Source organism: Enhydra lutris, unplaced genomic scaffold (genome assembly GCF_002288905.1).
Source record: "Enhydra lutris kenyoni isolate GAN:26980312 unplaced genomic scaffold, ASM228890v2 scaffoldscaffold4, whole genome shotgun sequence".
In the NCBI taxonomy this organism is placed as follows: Eukaryota; Metazoa; Chordata; class Mammalia; order Carnivora; family Mustelidae; genus Enhydra; species Enhydra lutris.
In genome coordinates, this window is record NW_019154088.1 from 23,955,220 (window position 1) to 23,979,124 (window position 23,905).

General features: G+C 44.1%; 1 protein-coding gene across 1 annotated transcript; it reads right to left on the reverse strand.

Annotated features, from left to right (window-relative positions):
• Positions 1-5,775: 5,775 nt before the first annotated feature.
• Positions 5,776-8,530, reverse strand: LOC111139042 (chymase-like). The gene is made up of 5 exons (XM_022491153.1): positions 8,463-8,530; positions 7,663-7,813; positions 6,797-6,932; positions 6,315-6,569; positions 5,776-5,919 (listed from the first exon to the last, which is right to left on the reverse strand). Exons 1-5 carry the CDS (start codon positions 8,515-8,517, stop codon positions 5,776-5,778), a joined length of 741 nt encoding a protein of 246 aa, XP_022346861.1. The 5' UTR covers positions 8,518-8,530.
• Positions 8,531-23,905: the final 15,375 nt, after the last annotated feature.

Here is a 23,905-nt window from a genome sequence, read left to right on the forward strand (position 1 = left end):
GTTTATTGGCCATTTGGATATCTTGTTTTGTGAATTTCCTGTTCAAGTCTCTTGTCTGTGTTTTTATTGGATGGTCTGATTCTTTTCTTATTGCTCAATAGGCATTATTCATAAATTCTGCATGTGTGATACAAGGATCTTCCTCCACCTGATGTCTTGCTTTTTCATTCTCTTAAAGGTGATCAGATCACTTTTCCTTGGAGACAGTAGTTCTTTTTTTTTTTTTTAAAGATTTTATTTATTTTTTGGACAGAGAGAGAGATCTCAAGTAGGCAGAGAGGCAGGCAGAGAGAGAGGGAGAAGCAGAATCCCTGCTGAGCAGAGAGCCTGATGCAGGGCTCGATCCCAGGACCCTGAGATCATGACCTGAGCCGAAGGCAGAGGCTTAACCCACTGAGCCACCCAGGCACCCCTGAGATAGTAGTTCTTAACTGGAGGTAATTTTCAGATAAAATAAAGGACATCTGGTTAAATCTGAATATCAGATAAACAATGAAACAAATTTAATGTAAGCATTTCCCGGATAACATTTGGGACACATACTATTTTGCTGTTGTTGCTCCGAGATTCAAGTTTAACTGGGTGTTCTGTTTTCCCCCCTTAAATCTGGCAACTGTATACCTCCAGGGGACATCTAACAGTGCCTTGGGGACATTTTTGGTTCTCGTAACTGGGATAGTATTGGCAGTGGCTGCATCTAGTGGGAGGCCAGAGCTGCTGTTAAACACCTTACAATGCACAGAACAGCCCCCATTAACAAAATTGTATCCAGTTCAAAATGTCAGTAGTGCAAGGTGAAGAAACTTGCTTTTAAGTTAGTGGCTTTTGCATGCCTTGAAGAAATCGTTCCGAACCCCAAGGTAAAAAGGTACTCACTTGTCACATCGTCTAGAAGTTTTGTTTATTTATTTTTTAAAGATTTTATTTATTTATTTGACACACAGAGATCACAAGTAGGCAGAGAGGCAGGCAGAGAGAGAAAGGAGGAAGCAGGCTTCCCGCTGAGCAGAGAGCCTGATGCCGGGCTCGATCCCAGGACCCTGAGATCATGACCTAAGCCAAAGGCAGAGGCTTTAACCCATTGAGCCACCCAGGTGCCCCCTAATCACCAGAGATTTAATAAATCATGATTTCTGGGAATATTTTAGTTTGGGTTTTTGCCAGAACAGACCCTGATACAAAGAATTGAGTGCAAGTAGTTTACTTGTGATGTGACTCCTGGAAGCATCAAGAGAGGAGTGGAGAGGAGAAATAGAGTAGGGAGGGAAAGAGGGGAAGAAAATACAGGGGATGTTTCTGAGCAGGTGACTGCTGTGGACACCTTAAGCTTCATCTCACCTGGGACTTTTGGGAGACGTTGTAAGACAGGTCTCAGAGTTGTCTCATCAGCAGAGTGATGACTTGGGGTTCATTACCCATCCATTTCCATCCCTTATGGGGTGAGGCCACTTGAGGGGCCACTTCTCATCTGCTGTGTGCACTGGCTGACCATGTTCCTACACCAGAGAAAGCTTTTAGGGAAGAAGTTGTGGATGACCAGAGTATGAAGCCTTCTGTGGAAGTGCCCATCCCTGAGCATTGATGGAGTAGGGACACTGTCAGGTCAGGTCCCCTCCTGCTCCACGTTGAGTTCATTTCACCTTTTCATTGATTCTTCAAGGTAGCAGTCATTTCCATTTATATAAAAAGTACACATAAATATTTTTGGGTGTCTACCTATCTATCTGTAAGAGATATAATTATTTTTTAAAAGATTGTATTTATTTGAGAGAGATAGAGAGAGAAAGAGAGCAAGCAGGAGGGGCAGAGGGAGAGGGAGACAGAGAATCCCAAGCAGACTCTGCACTGAGTGTGGAGAAAGATGCGGGGCTCGACCCCATGACTCCTAGATCATGACCTGAGTGGAAAAAGAGTCCGCTGCTAAACTGACTGTATTACCCAGGCACCCCATATAAAAGATATTATTTTAAAGAATTGGCTCACACCACCGTGGGAGCTGACAAGTTTGAAATCTGTAGGCCATGCTAGCAAGCTGGAAGCTCAGATAAGAGTTGAAGTTGCAGTCTTGAATCTGAATTCCTCAGGGCAGCCGTCTAGAAACAGACAGGTTTTCTCTGTCACAGTCTTGAGAATTCCTTTGTAGGGAACCTGTCTTTGCTCTCAAGGCCTTCACCTGATGGGACGAAGCCCCCTGCATTATGGAGGCTTACTTAAAATCTACTGATTTAAAAGATTTTTTAAAAAAGCTTTTATTTATTTAGTTGAGAGAGAGAGAGAGAGAGAGCAGGAACAGGGGGAGGAACAGGACAAATAGACTCTGTGCTGAGCAGGGAGCCCAAGGCAGGGCTTGATCCCATGACCTGAGTGGAAACCAGGAGTCCAACGCTTAACCCACTAAACCACCCAGGTGCCTCGCAAAGTCTACTGACTTAAATGTTCGTCTCTTTGTAAGGATTGTAAGGATAGGCTACAGTCGTCCAGTGGCAGCTGGTCCTAGGGCTACCATGAGTAGTTGTCTCTCTCCCCTGGCATCTATCCCCCATTCCCTTCCTGGTCTACTCCTTGGCAAATTCTTCTGTTGGTTTAAATTGTTTACCCACTAGGGTAACCCAGACCTTTATCTCTGCGGTTCCTGGGTTTTTTTGGGGGGGGGGGTTAGGGTTGCTATAGCTACATGTTTTAGTTGTTACTGGACAGAAGCCCCAAGGTGTGCCTCACACTTCTCCCTGCCCTTATTATGTGGCAACACCTCTATCTTGGTATAATAATAAGGGTGAGTTATCCATGCCAGTGGGGTAAGTTCATTGTTGCCTACAGATTTGCTCCCAATAAGACAGACTTGACATGACAGCTGGCAGCCATAACTTTAGATTTTGTGGAACTTTTAAGATATCCTCAGTTCTGGTGGAAGCAAATCTCCCAGGCTATGCCTGGGAACCAGGATTTTTTTTTTTAAAGATTTTATTTATTTATTTGACAGAGAGAGAGAGAAAGAGAGATCACAATTAGGCAGAGTAGCAGGTGGGTGGGGGGGAGGGAAGCAGGCTCCCCGCTGAGCAGAGAGCCCGATTCTGGGCTCCATCCCAGGACTCTGGGATCATGACCTGAGTTGAAGGCAGAGGCTTAACCCACTGAGCCACCCCTGTACCCTGGAACTAGGGCTTTTAATTCAGTCGGTGTGATCACAGTCACTTGATGTCCCAAGATCAGATACTCAGTGTCTGTTAGGGTCCTTCCATGGACCCATGGTCCCACAGCTCCCATCCTGCTGCTACAGCTCGAGCTAGTGGAGGCAGAGCTTCAGCCCTCCTTCTGTGTTTCTGTAACCACTCCTTACCCAGCCCTCTTCATGCCAAAGGGACAGTGGTGGCTTCATACTGTTGCCAGTTCTGGGGTACATGACCACCACCTATTGGTTTCCTGTTTCCTTTGCACATAGATCCTCCATTGGACTTTTTCTAAATTATGCCCTCTGTCCCTGCTGGGACCTGACAGACAGACCCTTTGAGATAAAGGCCCAAAGAACACATTGATATGACTGTTTCACGGCCCAGAGGTGGGGCTGACGATGGAAAACTTGCAGTTGGTCATGCTGCATTTTCAGAGCCTGCAAGCCCAATGCAGATAAGGTCATGTGTGAGATGAAAATCAGAGAAGATTGTCATCAGGAAAACCATCATGAAAATTAGCAAAGATCTCAGTTTCCTGGCTACCCCCGCCCAATAATGCAATCTTTTCCTAATTGATGAGGACATGAACTTGAAGTAGTGCACCCAACTCCTCTTCTGGGGAGCCATGGTGTTTCATAGCCCTAAAGCCAAGTGACAGAAACAAAAACACAAAATTTCAAATACTTCAAATATCCAGGTAAGTTGAAAGTACTCTTAAGTTTGAGTAAGGACAGAAATGTTTCATCATTTAATCAAAAACATAGACTCAGTAGGGGCCCCTGGGTGGCTCAGCCAGTTAAACATGTCACTCTTGGTTTGGGCTCAGGTCATGATATCAGAGTCCTGAGATCGAGTCCTACATTGGGTCCACACTCAGCCGAGAGTCTGCTTGAGGTTCTCTCTCTCCCTCTCCCTCTGCCTCTCCCCTACTCATTTTCTCTCTCTCTCTAATAAATAATCTTAAATAAACAGACAAACAAACAAAATATAGACTCAGTAAATAATGGCCCCAGTCACAAATTGCATAATCTGGGCAGATATCTGTTAGCTTCTAAATCTCTTATGGCCTGGTGGAGGGATGTTTGTTCAGTCAAGGGATAGTTTACAGTGAGAGGAGAAGTCCCAGGTCTTCCCAGGAACAACAATCCTGTATTGCACTCACATTTCGAATTTTCCCACGTGATTGAATGTTTTTGAAAACAAATTTTTAATGAATTTGAAATATTCATTCATAGGAATTTACCATCTAAACTTTGTTCTGTGGCTAGGATTCCAATTTTTTAAAAAGATTTTATTTATTTATTTGACAGAGATCACAAGTAGGCAGAGAGGCAGGCAGAGAGAGAGAGGGGGAAGCAGGCTCCCCGCTGAGCAGAGTGCCAGATTCGGGGCTCCATCCTAGGACACTGGGATCATGACCTGAGCCGAAGGCAGAGGCTCAACCCACTGAGCCACCCAGGTGCCCCTCCAATTTTTCCATTATTAACGTTGCGGAGATTAAAATCTTTATCCATGAATCTTTGTGTAAGACATTATCTCTAATAATGTCTTAAAGACAATTGCTAGAAAGAGTTGCAGGGACTCATTATACCCTCAGAAGCTAGGAGAGCTATCAGTCTGAGGCTCCCCTTGTACTCCCCATCCTCCTGCCCTGGCTTCTGTCCCCCAGCCAGTCCCTCAACGGGCAAGACCTTGTGTTGGGTAGACACTAGGCTTTTGACTTCCTACCGGTTTGGGTGCAGCCCTTGTGGCTGGGTGTTGCCCATGCAGAACTTGAGAAGCTATCCCTCCTCTTATCTGTTCTAGCTCTCTGTTTTGCAGCACGGAGTGAGAGACAATCTTCTTTCCATCTCACATTGAAGCTCCACAGATGGTAGATATTATCGAGGTGGACTATAGGAGAGCCTTATGTGGCACCAACTGCCTTCCCTAGATCACATATTTAAGCCAGCGGTTCTCACTGAGGATCATTCCCGCTCCCCTGCCCCCTTGGGGACCACTGGGAAATGCCCTGAGAAACTTCTGGTTGGCTAACTTAGTGGGGAGGGGTGCTACTCTTGGTAACTAGTGGGGAGAGGTCAGGGATACTCTAAACATCTGACATTTTTGCTTGTGATTCACACTGTTCTTAGTGATTCCGAATACCTAGAGGTAAATCTGAGTTGGTGTAGAGTTGATGATTACAGCAAGGATCTGGTGCAACTTCTTGTTTAAGTCGGAAATACCGATCCTGCCTCTCCAGGGATTATCTCTCTCTTCTTTCTTTCCCTAATTTTTCTTCATTATTTCTTCCCTGTCTCTCTCACACTTATGCCCCCCTCCCACACCCCATTCCTTCCAAAGCTTGTAGGCTGCCCATGCTGGGGGCTGGTTGCTCTGTGTCGGGAGAAGGAGCGCCAGAGAGAGGAGACATACATATGTCATGAAGCTGGGTCTTTATTGAGGTTTACTGAGGACTCTGTGACCTGGAGGATCCTTTTCGGGTCTGAGGGATGTGGTGGGGTCTCAGCAGAGACCAGAGGCAGCTCTGGAGTAGGTGGTACAGAGAGCCTGCTCAGGTCTGGTTCCAGATTTCCCCTTGGGCTGGCTCGGGCTCCCTCCAGGCTTAATTCTGCTTCAGGACCTCATTGATCCAGGGCCGGTAGTAGGAGATTCGGGTGAAGACAGCAGGGGGCTTTGCATCCAACTGTCCATAGGACACAATGCCCTGGGCCACCCCAGCACAGAGAAGAGGGCCCCCTGAATCTCCCTGTGGGACAGAGGGGTGGGGGAGAGAGAGCACACAGAAGGTGAGCAGGGAATTCATCCATTCCTGCCTGTGGGTCCCAGTCCTGAGTAACAGTGAGACCTCCGGTCAGACCCAGCAACCCTGGCTCCTCATGGGATTATACATCTTGGTTTGATGGCTCTTTTCCTTTTCCTTCTTGCCACCCCATGTGTGCTGTGCAGCAGCCTGGGACGGATGGTCAGAGCCTGCATGGCAGGGTGGGGGGTAGATCTGCAGAGGAGCAATTCCAGTTCCTTAGGCCCATATGATCTGAGACCCTGTCACTGGCTGACAGTCTTCCCACCCCATCTCCTTCCAGGAGACGTTCTGGACCCCAAACAGTGATCTGTGGGAAAGAACCCATGTCAGATGGTTACCTTAAATGCAGTTTTTGTCTTCCTGGGATTGCCAACACAGAGCTGGAGGTTGTGGTCAAAATCTCTGTACTGTCTGCAGGCCTGGGGATCCATAAGCCTCTGCTTCACCTCCTGCAGAGTGTCGGAGCCTGTTCCGTTCACTTGTCTTCTGCCCCAGCCAGCCACCCGGCACATTCTCCTGGGTAGGATGGAGTTGAACAGGGGCGTAAGGGGGAGCGTCCCCACGGCCAGGGTCAGGTTGGCTTTCTCCTTCAACTGTGAAGGGCACGAGGGGTTGTCAGTGCTAGAAAGGGGTGATGGGGTAGTTGGAGGAAATCAGGGGAGGACAGGGCAAATTGTTTCCCATTAGAACTACACCCAGTGGGGGTGACTTGGTGGGGTTGGAGTCCAGAGGCAGGCTGGGGATATCTCAGGGCAATGGGTACCTGAAGGAGAAAACTAAGAGAACAGGAAGTGGAGACAGGGGAGAAAGAAATTATCACCTTCAGTAGCATGATGTCATGGCGAATAGTAAGGTCATCGTATTTTGGGTGAGGGAATTGTTTTATGACGTTAAGCTCCTGCCATGTGTCTTCTTTCTTTCGTATGTTATGGGCTCCAAGGATGACCATTATGGAACTGTGGTGAGGGAGAAAAAAGGACAAGAAGAGACAGTGATGGTCTCCAGTTTCTCCTGGGATGTGCCCACTCTGAGGAAAGGGAATTGAAGTCTATCACAGTTATTGGACTCTACCCACCCCCCCTTTTCCTGGGCCACTTGTGGCATTTGGGGGGCTCAGACTTCACTCAGGGAACAGGGACAATTTCCAGGACCTTCAGGAATTGCTGGGGACTGAGCTGGCCATGGAGGATCCAAGGGACAGGGTTAGCACTTGCTAGTTCAGGGAGCCCTTTATGAGAGCCAGTCCTCCGGAGCAAGAGATGCCAGAGGAAAGAGGGAGGTGGTGGAGTCCCTGGTAGGTCTTGTTCTCGGTATCCCTTGGAAAAGATGGGTCAAGTCCCTGACAACTAAAGGCCAGTGTTCTTGGAAAGGGCAGGGAGAAAGTGGCTTGGAAAACTGGGTGGGCCCCTGAAGGTCACATATCTCATTTGTTGGGGTCAGGGAGATGGGAACTACTTTTGGAGGAAGGACACTTGGCTAGAGCCTCCTTTTTCCTTTGTAGGGTTGCTGAGCTCACAGTGATCAAAGATCAGGGCATCCATCAATCATGGGAACAGTTTCCTTAAATTTGAGTCTTGCCTCTCCCAGTCCAGGGACCCCCTCCTCAGGCTGCCCAAGTGTGCATCCCTGGCTGTTACCCTGGCTGTTTATCTCCCTCTGGAGATAAACAGAACCCTGTTGTGTCACCTTCCTGCACAGTGAGCGGCTGTCAGCACGAAGTTCCGTCTTATCAGGAAACCACCACAGGACATCAGGCGATTCTGGGGAGTGGTGATTTTCAGGAAGGCCATGTAAGGGCGGGAGTGTGGCTTGCATTCTGTGCCCCCGATGATCTCCCCTGGAACAGAGAGCCCCCAGGGCCTGAACACAGAGAATGCATAGGCTGGGTGGAAGTTGGGAAAGGCTTCTCTTGAATCTCCTCCTCACCCTGTACCCTGCCCGTCGTCCCCCTCAGGAACCCCACTGGTATCTGGTCTCCCCATCCACAGCCTCCCATATAAATTCTCATTCCTTCTTGCAGGTATAACAGCCAATCTGGCCGCAGATGCCATTCAGGCATTTTTCACCTCAGATTTCCCCCGCTCCCATGCTGCCTGTGCCTTAATGCTCCTCCGTCCCTGTGCAGGGCAGCTCTCCAGGTTCCTTGACCTTCTCTCCGTAGGTCATGAGCAGCATCACAGAATGGCCACATTACAAGGTAAAATGTAGTCAGAGGATAAAAAGAACATAGGACCTTCTGTACAGTATCTCACATTCTAGCATGAGGAGATGCCCCTCTTCCTCCCACCTGTTGCGGGCTTTCCCTGGCCAATGGGGTTCCTTGTCCCTGGGAACTACTCCAGGCTGGGCATACCCCAAGTGGAACTTCGGTCCGGACTCCTGCTGTGAGATCCTGCAACCTTGTTTAAGAGTCAGCTATCTTCAGACTAAACTTTGTTTTGGGGGCTGATCCTGCCGCTTCCAGAGGGAAGAACCCCAAGACTCACCAGCTTCAGCTCTGCAGCATAGAAGGAGCAGCAGCGGGAGGGGAAGAAAATGCATCTTTTCAGAGAGGGTGCCCCACGCAGATGCTGCTTCTGTTTTCTGGTCTTGGGTTTTATAACTCCAGCAGTGAGCAAAGGGCTGGGCTGGTAACCACAGGAACTGCGGTGTCATGGTTTCTTCTCCCATCCTAAGATCAGAAGTTCCCTCCAAGTTACCCTCTGTTTTGCTGGAGGTGAAGTGGAGGCCTGACCCCCAAGTTCTGGTTTCCAGGATGAGCTTTCAACCACGGTGCCTTATCTGGGGAGCAGGGCTGGAGGGATCATGTCTTTCCCAGGTAGGGCAGTTAAAGGGTCTTCAGAAACATGGGTGGGGAGAGTCCTTATGTGGAGCATCCAGAAACATATGCACTTTTATGGCCCATAGTAGGAAATGCATTTTGCAGAAGGACCCAATGCACATATACATGTGCGTGAGTACATGAGCACAAATATACACATACAAATTAGAAATTTCGGGAAACAATAGTTATCCTTGTCATGTGCAGTGCTTTCATTTTCGATTCCACCCTGTTCCACTCCATATTAAAATATGAACAGCACCCCACTTAATGGATGATTACCTGCAATTTGAAAACCACTTCACTGGATCTCTCACTTCCTTTGAACCAAATGTTCATTGGCAGAAGATCCATGGAGAGTAGATGTGGGAAGGGAACAGACTCTACCGTAGGACTTTACATATATTATCACAATAGCAAATAGGATTGGAATTCAGATTTTTTTTTTAAAGATTTTATTTATTTCTTTGACAGAGATCACAAGTAGGCAGAGAGGCAGGCAGAGAGAGCGGGGGAAGCAGGCTCCCCACGGAGCAGAGAGCCCAACATGGGGCTCCATCCCAGGACCCCGAGATCATGACCTGAGCCAAAGGCAGAGGCTTTAACTCACTGAGCCATCCAGGTACCCAGAATTTGCATTTTTTTGAGAGCCTATGGATCATTTAGTGTCCCAGCTCTTGGATACATTTGCATAATGACCCTGTGAAGTAAGTATTCTTAGCTCAGTTTTATAGATTGGCTGTTGAGGCCTATGGTTCAGAAATAGATTTTCCTGATTCCAAATCAAGGGCCTTCTCTGCTCTACCACCACAGAAAAACAGAGAAATAGAGCCCCACTAATGGGGATGTAGATGGAGAAGAGCGGTTTGTTCTGGGAGCCTGGTGTTCCTACTCTCACATTCAAACTTATTTTGCTGAAGTAGAATGTACACAGATGTTGGTACCAGAGGTTTTACTCCACAACAAACTCAGAAAGTACCATTACTGTCATTTTACGAATGTAGGATTGAGGCTCAGACACATGAACATGAATATGATCATAGAACTCATAACTATTATGACTGGGTTTCAAGCTTCATATCTGTTGTTTTCCCCAGACTTGGGGGAGCAGGGGGTCCAGGGAAGAGATTGGTAACAGGTAGAGTGTCATTTCTCTTGGAGGTTTATTTATTCATTTAAAGATTTTATTTATTTATTTGACAGAGAGAGAGAGCGCGAGCGCACAATCAGGGAGAGCCACAGATGAAGGAGGAGCAGACTCCCTGCTGAGCTAAGGAAGCCTGACGTGGGACTTGATCCAAGGATGCTGGGATCATGACCAGAGCCAAAGGCAGATGCTTAACCAACTGAGCCACCCGGTACCCCTCTCTTGGAGATTTAGAAACCATTTAATTCAGAGATGGGGAAGCGCAGGGAAAAAAACACCTTCCCCAAATCATTCTACTGTACCCTTGGTCTCAGCTTGGGCTTGTGACTGGAGTGATCTGTTCCTTAGTATTGTTAGGTCCTCAGTTGTCCTAAACTCTCACCCTTTCTGGAATAATTATATTTACACATATTTGTAATGTCTGATGAGTCCCTGTACTCATTTTTCTTTGTCTGACAGATAAAATATGGAATGCCCAGGGGTGCCTGGGTGGCTCAGTCGGTTGAGGGGTGGAGTCTTGTTTTTGGCTTGGGTCATGCTTTTGGGGGCCTGGGATTTAGCCTCGAATCAGGCTCTGTGCTCAGTGGGGAGTCTGCTTGAGGATTCTCCCTCTCTCCCTGCCCTTCCCCCTGCTCACGAGCTCGCTCTCTCAGATAAATAAATAAATATTAAAAAAATACAGAATGCCCAGTTAAATTTGCATTTCAGATGAACAACAAATCTTTTTTTTTTTTTTTTAGTATAAGTATGCTTCAGAGTTAAATGAGACATAGTGAAATAAATTGCCTATCTGAAATTCAAATTTATCTGGGAGTCCTACATTTATTTGCTAAAAATGGCAACTTTCCTCTGAGCCTTCTACCATCAGCAGAACAGAGGAGAATCTGGACCTGGAGAAGTCCTGTACTGTGGGCTTGCTCCCGTTGCACCCCAAATCAGAGGAATAAACAAATGAAGCATTTCTAGTTTTCACTCATGTAACGAGAAGTTGAGAGGTAGGTAGTCCAGGGCTAGGGGGATCGTCCCACAGCATCATTAAGGCTCAGGTTTACCAACATTCAATTTTGTTTCACCTGTAGTGGTGGCAAGGAATGAAATAGGTACTGCTCCAGTCAGGGGCCAATTTCAGAACGAAAGAGGGTACTCTGTCCATAGTTTCCTCCTTGCTCTGTCATGTGTGTATTTGCGTATTTGAACCGATTTCCTTTTTCTCTGCTTTCTGCCTTCCTTCTGTTATTTTGTATATAGGATGCTGTTGGTGGTTAACCTTCAGCTGAGTCCACAGTTTGGGGGTCTGAGTAAATTAGAGCTCGAATGGGTATCACCTGGAGATCCTCTCCTTGGAGCTAAAAGCAGTAAGTGCGGAGACGGGCTTATTTCAGTTCTGGGGACAGTAGAACCTCATTTTCCTTTGTACAAGAGATAGTGAAGATTACTTTCAATGAGGGCAGTTTTGTTTTAGGAAAGTCACCTGTGGAGAAGGAGTGTGTGTTCACTTTGGGCAGCTGAGTGATGGACTGTAGTGGACATAGGGGAATGTCCTATATTAGGGAAATTCCCAACTGAGATTCTTGCTTTCCTAAGGTGGCATCTGTGAACTTCCTTTCTCAGATTCTCTTGCATCTAGGCTCTGCCGAGATTCTGCCAATCAGATAGGTAGGTGTACAGTTTGATTTAGAAAGGTGTTACCCAAGGGAGCAGGCACCATGTGGAATTAGTTTTTCTAGTGAGGGTGAGTGGCTGAGGGGTCTGGTTTTGGGGGAAAAATTAGTTATGGTTCAGATGTCTGGTGCTGCCCACAGGGTCTGGGCCACGCCCATGGGCTGTGAGGCCTTTGTGGAACAATCCTGCTGTGTAGTTCACCATTGTTTCTGTCTACATGGCCTCCATATCTGATTCTACATGTCTGAAGAAGATACTGACTCTGTATAAGGAAGATTTTACTACTAATCTGTTGTTACAACATGAATGTGTGGGAGGGTAGTTAGGTGATTTCCCCATTGCTGAAGATGATAAAGCAGAGGTTGGACAGTCTTCTTTAAGATTCACAGTTAGTGCGTAGGAAAGGGTTGCGCCTGATAAAAAAGCACTGGCATTTGATGACGGTGTTGTTCCTTAGCTACGGTAAGGCCGAGGGATCATCCCTTCTCCGTGTTCCTGAAACATTGATCATCTGTGCTATCGTTCACTTTGACGTTCAAGGCATACAGCTGGCTTTGCAGTTCTATGGGGAGGCTTGAATCCTGCTTCTGCCACTTAACGAGCTATCTGACCTTAGAAAAGTCCCTTAACTTCTCAGCCTTAGTTACGACTTCAGTGAAATACAAAGAATGAGGTGAAACAGGGCTTTTGGAGAATTAAACATGTTGTGAGATGAAAAATACCACAGGGTCGGTCCTTAAGAAATACTGATTTTGTCCCTTTGTGTTATCTCTTGTGCTGCCATGTAACCATTAGGTGGGTAAGTGGTGACCAGGTCCTCATGGGGGCTACTTATCTTTTCCTCTAAATCCCCTTAAACCTGCTATAGAGGAAGCAGATGTACCAGACTCCAGTCATGTTCTGCTTTGTACAGTCTTTTATTCTTTGAACTTTGAGCTGCCTGGATGTTTCTTAACAACTTTCTCTGAGTGATAGCTGTGGGTTTCTTGACCGAGCACGTGACAGAGAGTGGTTTTAACCCTTCAGTTGCCATGTAGGTTTTATGGCGGCTGTAAACTTCTGCACCTGTTGATGTCTGTTGTGAGAACTGCTGTGGAGAGGGACAGCTGATGGTCTGGGCTTGTGCCATCTTGCATCCGACTGACACAGCAGTGTCACGGAGCAGGCACATGGTACATCCTTTGCAGCATGGGCTGTATTTTCCTGAAGCAAGCTGGAGCTCTCTGGGCTTGCCTCCTTCTGTAGGTGATGTTCTTGAATAACCAAGTTTTCTTTCTTTTTTTTTTTTAATTTTAAAAAGGATTTTATTTATTTGACAGAGAGAGACACAGCAAGAGAGGGAACATAAGCAGGGGGAGTGGGAGAGGGAGAGGCAGGCTTCTCGCTGAGCTGGGAGCCGGATGTGGGACTCCATCCCAGGGCCCTGAGATCATGACCTGAGCCGAAGGCAGTCGCTTAATGACTGAGCCAGCCAGGCACTCTAGTTTTCTTTCTTTTTAAGTAAAAAATAAAAAAAAAATTAAATCCAACTAGCCAACATATAGTACACCATTGATGGGTCTGTAATCAAAGGAGCGAGACTGATACAAAGCGAAGGTCAAGCAAAGCTTTATTTCACGCCAAGCATCGAGAATCAAACGGACCGGTCAGGCCCCCCTCTTACAGAGAGGGCGACCCCTCCCTGCCTTACCGACTAACTTTTAAAGGGCAAGGGCTATGTGGTTGAGCCTGACCACACACAGGTGTGTGTGCAATTCGATTGCAACACACAGAGAAAGCTGCATAGTCATGCTAGGTCACATGCAAGTGACCAATTGAATCATAATTTACCATATAGTAGATATTTGAGCTAGCCTATCACCTTGGTCAGAATTGGCGCCCAAAAGGCGGGGCCCACACTCCTTGGTAGCTAGGGAGAGACAGTATGTGCGCCCCACTGATTGGATGTCTCCACCTGGCCTGACCCACCCTTGTATTTGGGCTTTGTTACCTGGGACTGGTTTCCTGGACTTGCTTTTAAGTAAGTCCCCTGGTAGGGGGGCAGGGTCAGTTTAAGTTTTTCTGCAAAAACAACAAAATTACTGTTTAACCGGATGGAATTGCTCTGGCTAAATAGGCCGTTACACCATTAGTTTCAGAGGTAGAGTTCAATAATTCATCAGTTGCGTATAACACCCAGTGCTCATCATATCACGTGTCCTCCTTAATGCCGGTCACCCAGTTACCCTATCCCCCCACTACCTCCTCAACCTTGGTTTTCTTAATTTAACTGCTACTAGTTTACCTTCAGTATTTGCAAAGTAGTTTGCAAGGATGTAAGCTGGTTGAGTCTACTATACCCTGACCTCTACTTTCCTGCGACAGGCTGGTGTTTGAGAAGGGAAAGTCTTAGGGAGCCCCTTTTCATGAGTTTGGGCAAGCTCTTTTCCCTGGCTGTTTCTCCTCTGGCCCCTGGGATGCTACCATACCCTCACCGCTCTCAGCATTGGTCAGGCAGGCCAACGTCTTTGGCATCTTGGAATTAACATTGTGGCCCCGGGTGGCCTTATCTTTTCCGGGTGGGGTCCGGGAGAGACAGGAGAGGCAACAATTGGTATTTCCGTTCAAGTGGTTGCTCATTTAATCAATGGGTGTTGCCCATGGGAGAGTCAGTGCCTGGAGGCTTAGCCCTGCTCCTCAGTCTCCATGCTGCTTCCTATGGGTCATGCTGTCAGGGTGTGTTCCTGGATTCGGAGTGACTTGTCTTCTGATAGTCCTAGAGTGGCCTGCTATCCTCTTACTACTTTCCACTGGGATCACCATTCTTTGTTGAGGATGTCTCATTTGTCTTGTCTTGTTTTTTTTTTTTTTTTCCTCCATGTCCTGTGCTCTTGGTGGCAAGGAGATTCCTTTTGTTCCTTGAGTGGCAAATGCTGCCCAGCTACAGGCCAAGGCTGGTGAGGCTATCGGGTAGGTGTGAGGGGAAGTTACATGAGACTTCAGAGACACCTGGTGTACAGCAGTGGCAGCGAGTGGGATGCCAGCCCTCCAGGTGCCCCCAGAGCTTTCACTGCTGTTTCTGCTGAGGGATGTTGGTGTTGTGTCCAGGTTTTTGTAATTGTGAATAGAGTTTCTATGAACATCCTCAGCCTCCAGGGGTCCCCTCCCTGGCGCTGGCCGTTAGGGCCGGGCCTGCCTCGAGGCTCGTGCACGAACCCTCGCCTGCTTCCTCAGCCTTCCATTTCCAGGGTTCTGCACTTCGGGGCCTCCAACTGGGGAACCCTGAGTCCCGCGCCACGACTCCCCCTCCCACTCCGGCGCAAAGGGTGCCTTTCGGCGCTTCGGACAAGCCTCCGAAGGTTTTTGTGTGAACTTCAGTTTTCCTTTCTGTAAGATACACAGCCAGGAATAGGATTCTAGGTCATACAATAAGTATATATTTAGTTTTCTAAGAAACTACCAAAGTATTTTCTAAGGTGGCCATACCATTTTGCACTCCCCCAGCAATGGATGAGAGCTTGTGTTGGTCCACATCTGTGCATGCCCTGGGTATTTTCAGTATTTTATTTTATATTCTCTCTCTCTTTCAAGATTTTTTTATTCACTTGACAGAGAGAGACACAGCGAGAGAGGGAACACAGCAGGGGGAGTGGGAGAGGGAGAAGCAGCCTTCCTGCTGAGGAGGAGCCCGATGCAGGGCTTGATCCCAGGCTCCAGGACCAAGACCCGAGCCGGAGGCAGATACCCAATGACTGAGCTACCCAGGCACCCCAGTATTTTCAAAAAATATTATTTACTGATTTATTAGAGAGAGAGAGGGAGCAGGAGCAGGGAGTAGGGACAAGTCAGGGGAGAGAAAGAAGCAGACTCCTTGCTGAGCAAGGAACCTGTGAAGAGTGGTGGCGGGGGTTGGGGAGAGAGAGTGGGAGGGTAGGGGGACGAGTGGGGGTGGGGGGCTCGATCCCAGGACCCTGGCCTCATAACCAGACTGAAGGCAGACACTTAACCAATGAGCCACCCAGGCATCCTTCAGTATTATTATTTTTTTTACTATGACCTATATTTTTTATATTAACATATAATGTATTATCCCCGGGGGTACAGGTCTGTGAATCATCAGGCTTACACATTTCACAGCACTCACCATAGCACATACCCTTCCCATTGTCCATAACCCAGCCATTTTATCCCCCACCTCCCCACCTCCCAGCAACCCTCAGTTTGTTTCATGATATTGAGTCTCTTATGGTTTGTCTCCCTCCTGATCCCATCTTGTTTCACTTCTTTCCCTCCTTACCCACCATGACCCTCACCCTGCTTCCCAAATTCCTCATATCAGAGAGATCATATAATAATTGTCTTTCTCTGATTGAGTTATTTCACTTAGCATGATAACTTCCAGTTACAGCCACATCATCGCAAATGGCAAGATGTCATTTTTGATGGCTGCATAGTATTCCATTGTATATATAAACCTTATCTTCTTTATCCATTCATCTGTTGATGGACATCTAGGTTCTTTCCATAGTTTGGCTATTGTGGACATTGCTGCTATAAACATTGGGGTGCACATGCCCCTTCTGATCACTACATTTGTATCTTTAGGGTAACTACTCAGTAGTGCAATTGCTGGGTGGTTGGGTAGCTCTATTTTCAACTTTTTGAGGAACCTCCATACCTTTTTCCAGAGTGCCTGCGCCAGCTTGCTTTCCCACCAACAGTGCAGGAGGGTTCTCCTTTCTCCTCATCCTTGCCAACATCTGTCATTTCCTGACTTGTTAATTTTAGCCATTCTGACTGGTTTGAGGTGGTATCTCATTGTGGTCTTGATTTGTATTTCCCTGATGCTGAGTGATGTGGAGCACTTTTTCATATGTCTGTTGGCCATTTGGATGTCTTCCTTGCAGAAATATCTGTTCATGTCTTCTGCCCATTTCTTGATTGGATTATTCTTTGGGTGTTGAGTTTGGTAAGTTCTTTATAGATTTTGGATACTAGCCCTTTATCTGATATGTCATTTGCAAATATATTTTCCCATTCTATTAGTTGTCTTTTGGTTTTGTTGACTGTTTCCTTTGCTGTGCAAAAGCTTTTGATCTTGATCAAGTCCCAATAGTTCATTTTTGCCCTTGATTTCCTTGCCTTTGGCAATGTTTCTAGGAAGAAGTTTTTGCAGCAGAGGTCAAAGAAGTTGCTGCCTGTGTTCCCTCAAGGTTTTTGATGGATTCCTGTCTCACATTGAGGTCTTTCATCCATTTTGAGTCTACTTTGTGCGTGGTGTAAAGAAATGGTCCAGTTTCATTCTTCTGCATGGGGCTGTCCAATTTTTCCAACACCATTTGTTGAAGAGACTGTCTTTTTTTCCATTGGACATTCTTTCCTACTTTGTCAAAGATTAGTTGACCATAGAGTTGAGGGTCCATTTCTGGACTCTCTATTCTGTTCCATTGATCTATATGTCTGTTTTTGTGCCAGTACTATATTGTCTTGATGATTATAGCTTTGTAATAGAGCTTGAAGTCTGGAATAGTGATAGCACCAACTTTGTTTTTCTTTTTCAACATTCCTCCGGCTATTTGGGGTCTTTTCTGGTTCCATATAAATTTTAGGATTATTTGTTCCATTTCTTTGAAAACATTGAGGTATTTTGATAGGGATTGCATTAAATGTGTAGATTGCTTTAGGTAGTGTAGACATTTTCACAGTATTTGTTCTTCTAATCCATGAGCATGGGATGTTTTTCCATTTGTTTGTGTCTTCCTCAAGTTTTTTCATGACTACTTTATATATAGTTCTGAGTACAAATTCTTTACTTCTTTGGTTAGGTTTATTCCTAGGTATCTTATGGTTTTGGGTGCAGTTGTAAATGGGATCGATTCCTTAATTTCTCTTTCTTCTGTCTTGCTGTTGGTGTATAGAAATGCAACTTATTTCTGTGCATTGATTTTATATCCTGACCCTTTACTGAATTCCTGTATGAGTTCTAGTGGTTTTGGTTGGAGTCTTCTGGGTTTTCCACATAAAGTATCATATCATCTGCAAAGAGTTAGAGTTTGACTTCTTCTTTGCCAATTCAGATGCCTTAAATTTATTTTTGATGTCTGATTGCTGAGGCTAGGACTTCTAGTACTGTTGAATAGCAGTGGTGATAGTGGACAGCCCTGCTGTGTTCCTAACCTTAGGGGAAAAGCTCTCAGTTTTTCCCCATTGAGAATGATATTCGCTGTGGGTTTTTCATAGATGGCTTTGATGATATTGAGGTATGTACCCTCTATATCAATATCAATATCAATATTGAAGAGTTTTGATCAAGAAAGGATGCTGTACTTTGTCAAATGCTTTTTCAGCATCTATTGAGAGTATCATATGGTTCTTGTTTTTTTATTAATGTATTGTATCACATTGATTGATTTGCCAGTGTTGAACCAACCTTGCAGCCCAGGAGTAAATCATGCTTAGTCGTGGTGAATAATCCTTTTAATGTACTGTTGGATCCTATTGACTAGTGTTTTGGTGAGAATTTTTGTGTTCACCAAGGACATTGGTCTGTAATTCTCCTTTTTGATGGAGTCTTTGTCTGGTTTTGGCATCGAGGTAATGCTGGCCTTATAAAATGAGTTTGGAAGTTTTCCTCCCATTTCTATTTTTTGGAACAGTTTCAGGAGAATAGGTATTAATTTTTCTTTAAATGTTTGGTAGAATTCCCCTGGGAAGCTGTCTAGCCCTGGGCTCTTGTTTGTTGGGAGATTTTGATGACTGCTTCAGTCTCTTTACTGGTTATGGGTCTGTTCAGGTTTTCTGTTTCTTCCTGGTTCAGTTGTGGATGCACTCTAGGAATGCATCCATTTCTTCCAGATTGTCAAATTTTCTGGTGTATAGTTGCTCATAATATGTTCTTATAATTGTTTGTATTTCTTTGGTGATGGTTGTGATCTCTCCTCTTTTGTACATGATTTTATTTGGGTCCTTTCTCTTTTCTTCTGGATAAGTCTGGCCAGGGGTTTATCAATCTTATTAATTCTTTCAATGAACCAGCTCCCAGTTTCGTTGATTTGTTTTACTCTTCTTTTTGTTTCTATTTCACTGATTTCTGCTCTGGTCTTATTATGTTTCTTCTCTGGTGGGTTTAGGCTTTCTTTGCTGTTCTTTCTCCAGCTCCTTTAGGTGTAGGGTTAGGTTGTGTGCTTGAGACCTTTCTTGTTTCTTGAGAAAGGCTTGTATCGCTATATACTTTCTTCTCAGGACCGCCTTTGCTGTGTCCCAGAGATTTTGAACAGTTGTGTTTTCATTTTTATTTGTTTCCATGAATTTTTAAAATTCATCTTTAATTTCCCAGTTGACCCATTCATTCTTTAGTAGGATGCCCCTTAACCTCCATGTATTTGAGTTCTTTCCAACTTTCCTTTTATGGTTGAGTTCTAGTTTCAAAGCATCATGGTCTGAAAATATGCAGGGAATGATCCCAGTCTTTTGGTACCATTTGAGACCTGATTTGTGACCCAGAATGTGATCTCTTCTGGAGAATGTTCCATGTGCACTAGAGAAGAATGTGTATTCTGTTGCTTTGGGATGGAATGTTCTAAATATATCTGTGGATGTCCCTCTGGTCCAGTATGTCATTTAAAGCTTTTATTTCCTTGTTGATAGTTTGTTTAGATGATCTGTCCATTTCAGTGTGTGGGGTGTTAAAGTCCTCTACTATTATTGTATTATTTTTGATGTGTTTCTTTGATTTTGTTATTAATTGGTTTATACAATTGGCTGCTCCCATGTTTGGGGTATAGATATTTAAATCTGTTAGATATTCTTGTTGGACAGACCCTTTAAGTCTGATATAGTGTCCTTCATCATCTCTTATTATGGCCTTTGGCTTAAGATCTAATTTATCTGATATAAGGATTGCCACCCCAGCTTCCTTTTGATGTCTATTAGTATGGTAAATTGTTTTACATCCCCTCACTTTAGATCTGGAGGTGTCTTTGGGTCTGAAATGTGTTTCTTGTAGAACGCATATTGATGGGTCTTATTTTTTTATCCATTAAGATACCCTGTGTCTTTTGATTGGAGCATTTAGCCCATTTGCATTTAGGGTAACTATTGAGAGATATGAATTTAGTGCCATTTTATTGCCTGTAAGGTGCCTGTTACTGTATATTGTCTCTGTTCCTTTCTGGTCTGTTCCTTTCAGGCTCTTTCTTTGCTTAAAGGACCCTTTCAATATTTCCTGTAGGGTTGGTTAAGTGTTTGCAAATTCTTTTACTTTTTGTTTGTCTTAGCAGCTTTTAACTCTTCTTCTATTTTCAATGACAGTGTATTTGGATATAGTATTCTTGGCTGCATATTTTTCTTGTTTAGTGCTCTGAATATATCATACCAGTTCTTTCTTGCCTGCCAGGTCTCTGTGGATATGTCTGCTGCCAGTCTAATATTTCTACCATTGTATGTTACAAGACCACTTGTCCTGAGCTGCTTTCAGGATTTTCTCTTTGTCACTGAGACTTGTATGTTTTACTATTAGAAGACGGGGTGTGGACATATTTTTATTGATTTTGAGGGGGTTCTCTGTGCCTCTTGGATTTTGATGCTTATTCCCTTTGGTAAATTAGGGAAATTTGCTCCAATATATCTTCTACCTCTCTCTCTCTCTCTATCTCTTCTTCTTCTGGGGTCCTAATTATTCTAACATTGTTTCATCTTATGGTATCACTTATCTCTCAGATTCTCCCCTTTGGTCCAATAGTTATTTGTTTCTCTTTTGTGCAGCTTTATTCTCCATCATTTGGTCTTCTATATCACTGATTCTCTCTTCTGCCTCATTTATCCTAGCAGTAAGTGCCTCCATTTTTTATTGCAACTCATTAATAGCTTTTTAAAAATTTCAACTTGATTAGATTTTAGTTCTTTTATTTCTCCAGAAAGGGATTTTATTTCTCCAGAAAGGGACTTTTTAGTGTCTTCCATGCTTTTTTCAAGCCCAGCTAGCACCTTGATAATCATCATTCTGAACTCTAGTTCTGACATATTACTAATGTCTATATTGATTAAGTCCCTAGCCATTGGTATTGCCTTTGTTCTTTTTTTGGGGGCGAGTTTCTCTGCCTTGTCATTTTATCCAGATAAGAATAGATGAATGAGAGAACAAAATACTAAAAGGGTAACAATGACCCCAGAAAAATACAGCCTAACCAAATCAGAGGAGACCCAAAACCAGGGGGAGAAGAAAGGAGGAAAAAAGAAAAAAAATTATTAGACTGGTGAATAGAACAGAGCCACACACTTGATTTTGGGTGTATTTTGGTTGGTTAAAAGAAACTACCTCCCAAAATTTTAAAGAAGGAAAAACTAATATATATACAAAAATAAGGGTAAACATGATGAAGGGATGGAATATGACTGTAAGGATGAAAATTTTATGGTATTGGGTATTATGGAGGGCACATAAACAATTAATTCTGGAACACTGAAAAGAAAAAAAACCCTGAAAATCTGAATAAACTCCATAGATTTTTTTAAAATAAAAAAAAAATAAAAAGATTCTAAAGAAGGAATTGATAAGCAGTTGGTTGAAAAAAAAATAAAAGGAAAAAATGTGATCAGGCTGGAGACTAGAACAAAGCCATGAGGTAGATTTAGGGTATATTCTGATCTGTTAGAAGAAATTGTATCCCAGAATTTTAAAGAAAAAAAAAAAACTATAAGTATACAAAAAATAATGTTATATACAATGAAGGGATAGAATATGACTATAACAATGAAAATTTAAAAAAAATTTAAAAGTATTAATAAGATAAAATTGCAAAAGAAGTTAAAATAGGAAAGAGAAAAATTTAAAAAAATAGAATAAAAAAATAAAATTAAGAAAATTTAACTTTGAAAGACTAAAGGATCATAGAAAAAAAGCCATGAATTCTATGTGTTGGTTTCCCCTAGCTGTGGAGTTCTGTCTTTCTCATTGATTAGTGAACTTGGTCTTGGCTGGATGTTCTTGCTAATCTTCTGGGGGAGGGACCTGTTGTGGTGACTATCAAATGTCTTTGCCCAAGGCAGAATTGCACCGCCCTCGCCAGGGGCCAGACTAAGTAATCTGTGCGGTTTTGGTCTCGGGAGCTTTTGTTCCCTGAACACTTTCCATAGAGCTCTGGAGGACGGGAATGAAAATGGTGGCCTCCCAATCTCCAGCCGCATAGGTCTCCATTCTTCCACCATCTTGCTCCTCTCCACCCAGTATTTTTAATTTTAGCCATTCTAATAGGTGAGTGGTAGTGTTTCATTTTGTTTTTAATTTGCATTTTCCTAATGGCTAATAAAAGTGAACTTTTTCATGTGTTCATACTCCACCCATAAATCCTTTTGGGTGAAGTGTGCTCATGCCTTTTGCCTATATTTTAACTGGGTTTTTGTTTTCCTCCTGGTGAGTTTTGTCAGTACTTTATACATTCTGGATACAAATCATTTTTCAGGCTTGTGATTTCCAGCTTTCAGTCTGTAGCTTGTCTTTTCATTCCCTTAACGATAGATACCTTCTGTAGTGTAAAGGTTTTTACATTTTGATGAGTCAAAAAGACATTGATATTCTTTTATGGATTGTGCTTTTGGTGTCATGTCTAAGAATTTTTTGCTTACCTCCAGATCATGAAGATTTTCTCAAAATTTCATAAGTTTATTTAGTTTTATGATCCATTTTCAGTTAATTTTTGTATAAGATATAGTATTTAGATCAAGACAGTTTTTTTTCTCTTTTGTTTTCCCCCCATATGGTGTCATGAGAATTAAATGAGGCAAAGCAGGTAAAACAGTACTATGTGGACCCCTGATAGAAGTTAGTTTTTGCTCTTGAATTTTGTATGGCCTTGGGGTAAATGACCTCTTCATGGATATGGTGCTGACTCAGAGACTGCAGACCTACAAGGGCAGAGGTACAGCTCGCCTTACATTTCTTTTGGATCTTCTGGGTGAATTACAAGTCCATAGAATGATGGGCAACTTCACCCATTGCCGCCTTTTTATATGCGTATTTCTTTGGGATCTAAATTTTCCTCTATCTGTAACTGTGGCTCTCACTCATAAGGGAAGTGTCCTTGGGGTGCCTGGGGGGCTCAGTTAAGCATGAGACTTTGGCTCAGGTCATGATCCCAGGGTCCTGGGATTGTGTCCCGTATTGGACTCCCCACTCAGCAGGGAGTCTGCTTGTCCCTCTGCCCCTTGCCCTAATCTTGCTCTCTTCCTTTCTCTCAAATAAATAAATAAAATCTTAAAAAAAAAAAGAAATGTCCTTTATGACAGTGACCTTGGGTAAAAATTCATTTGAATTATCTAGAGGCCAAGAGGAGGCCAGCCATGAGCCACGACCACTCTCAAATGTGGTAGCCAGAGCTGGGACTCAGGCACAACAAGAGAGGCATATAGGGCACGCCGTTGAGGAGATGCTCTCTCTCAGGGTCCTGCAAGTGTTTCTCTAAGAGACTCTCTTCTTAAATTTTGCACCCAGGTGGATTTCTTGCCTCCCACTGAGACATGTCTTCTGCGGGGTGGAGGCTTAAAAGATAGAGCAGCCCATGAGGTAAGGCTTAGGAGCAGAGTACTGGGTAGATTGTGAGGACAAGGTGGGAGTGAAGCCCTGGCTGGACCTGTTATTCTAATGACTGTAAAAAACAAATAAAAACAAAAACAAACAAACAAACAAACAAGCAAAACAAGAATTTTCTGCACCAGGCTGGAGCTATACTCTGTAAATTGTTTTAACAAGCTCTTTATCCCACTCACTGCAGGTTCTTTCCTTGATATGTTGAAATGGCAAAGCTTTTATGAATTTAATGCCCACTCCTAATATAAAAGATTTATTAATGTAAATAGTTGGGGGTGAGGGGGGATGAGGTAACTGGGTGATGGATATTAAGGGGGTCACTTGAAGTAACGAGCACTGGGTGTTATACGCAACTGATGGATCCCTAAATTCTAGCCCTAAACTAGTAATATACTATATGATAATTAAATTGAATTTAAATAAAAAATTTAAAAAATAAAGTAAATAGTGATTTTTGGAGAAAATTTTAAATTCCTAAAACTGCCTTAGCCCCTGAATTCTAGAGTTACTGTAACAAAGTACCACAAAGTAGGTGGCTTAAAAGGATAGAAATGTCTCCACTTATAGTTCTGGAGGCCAGAAGCATGAGATGAAAGTGTGGGCAGTGTGGATTTCTTGTGAGGGCTGTGAGGAGCAATCTGCCCCACGCCTCTCCCTAGCTTCAGTGAGAGCTGGCACCTCTTGGCATTCCTTAGCCCCCAGATGCATCATTCAGTCTGTGTTTTCACACAGCCTT

Excerpts from the sequence above, each read along its gene's own strand:
- LOC111139042 (XM_022491153.1), bottom strand. The coding sequence starts at position 8,517 with ATGCATTTTCTTCCCCTCCCGCTGCTGCTCCTTCTATGCTGCAGAGCT. Across the intron at positions 7,814-8,462 it reads ATGCTGCAGAGCTGAAGCTG|GGGAGATCATCGGGGGCACA; the intron begins GTGAGTCTTGGG and ends TCTCTGTTCCAG. Across the intron at positions 6,933-7,662 it reads GCCGCTCACTGTGCAGGAAG|TTCCATAATGGTCATCCTTG; the intron begins GTGACACAACAG and ends CCCTCACCACAG.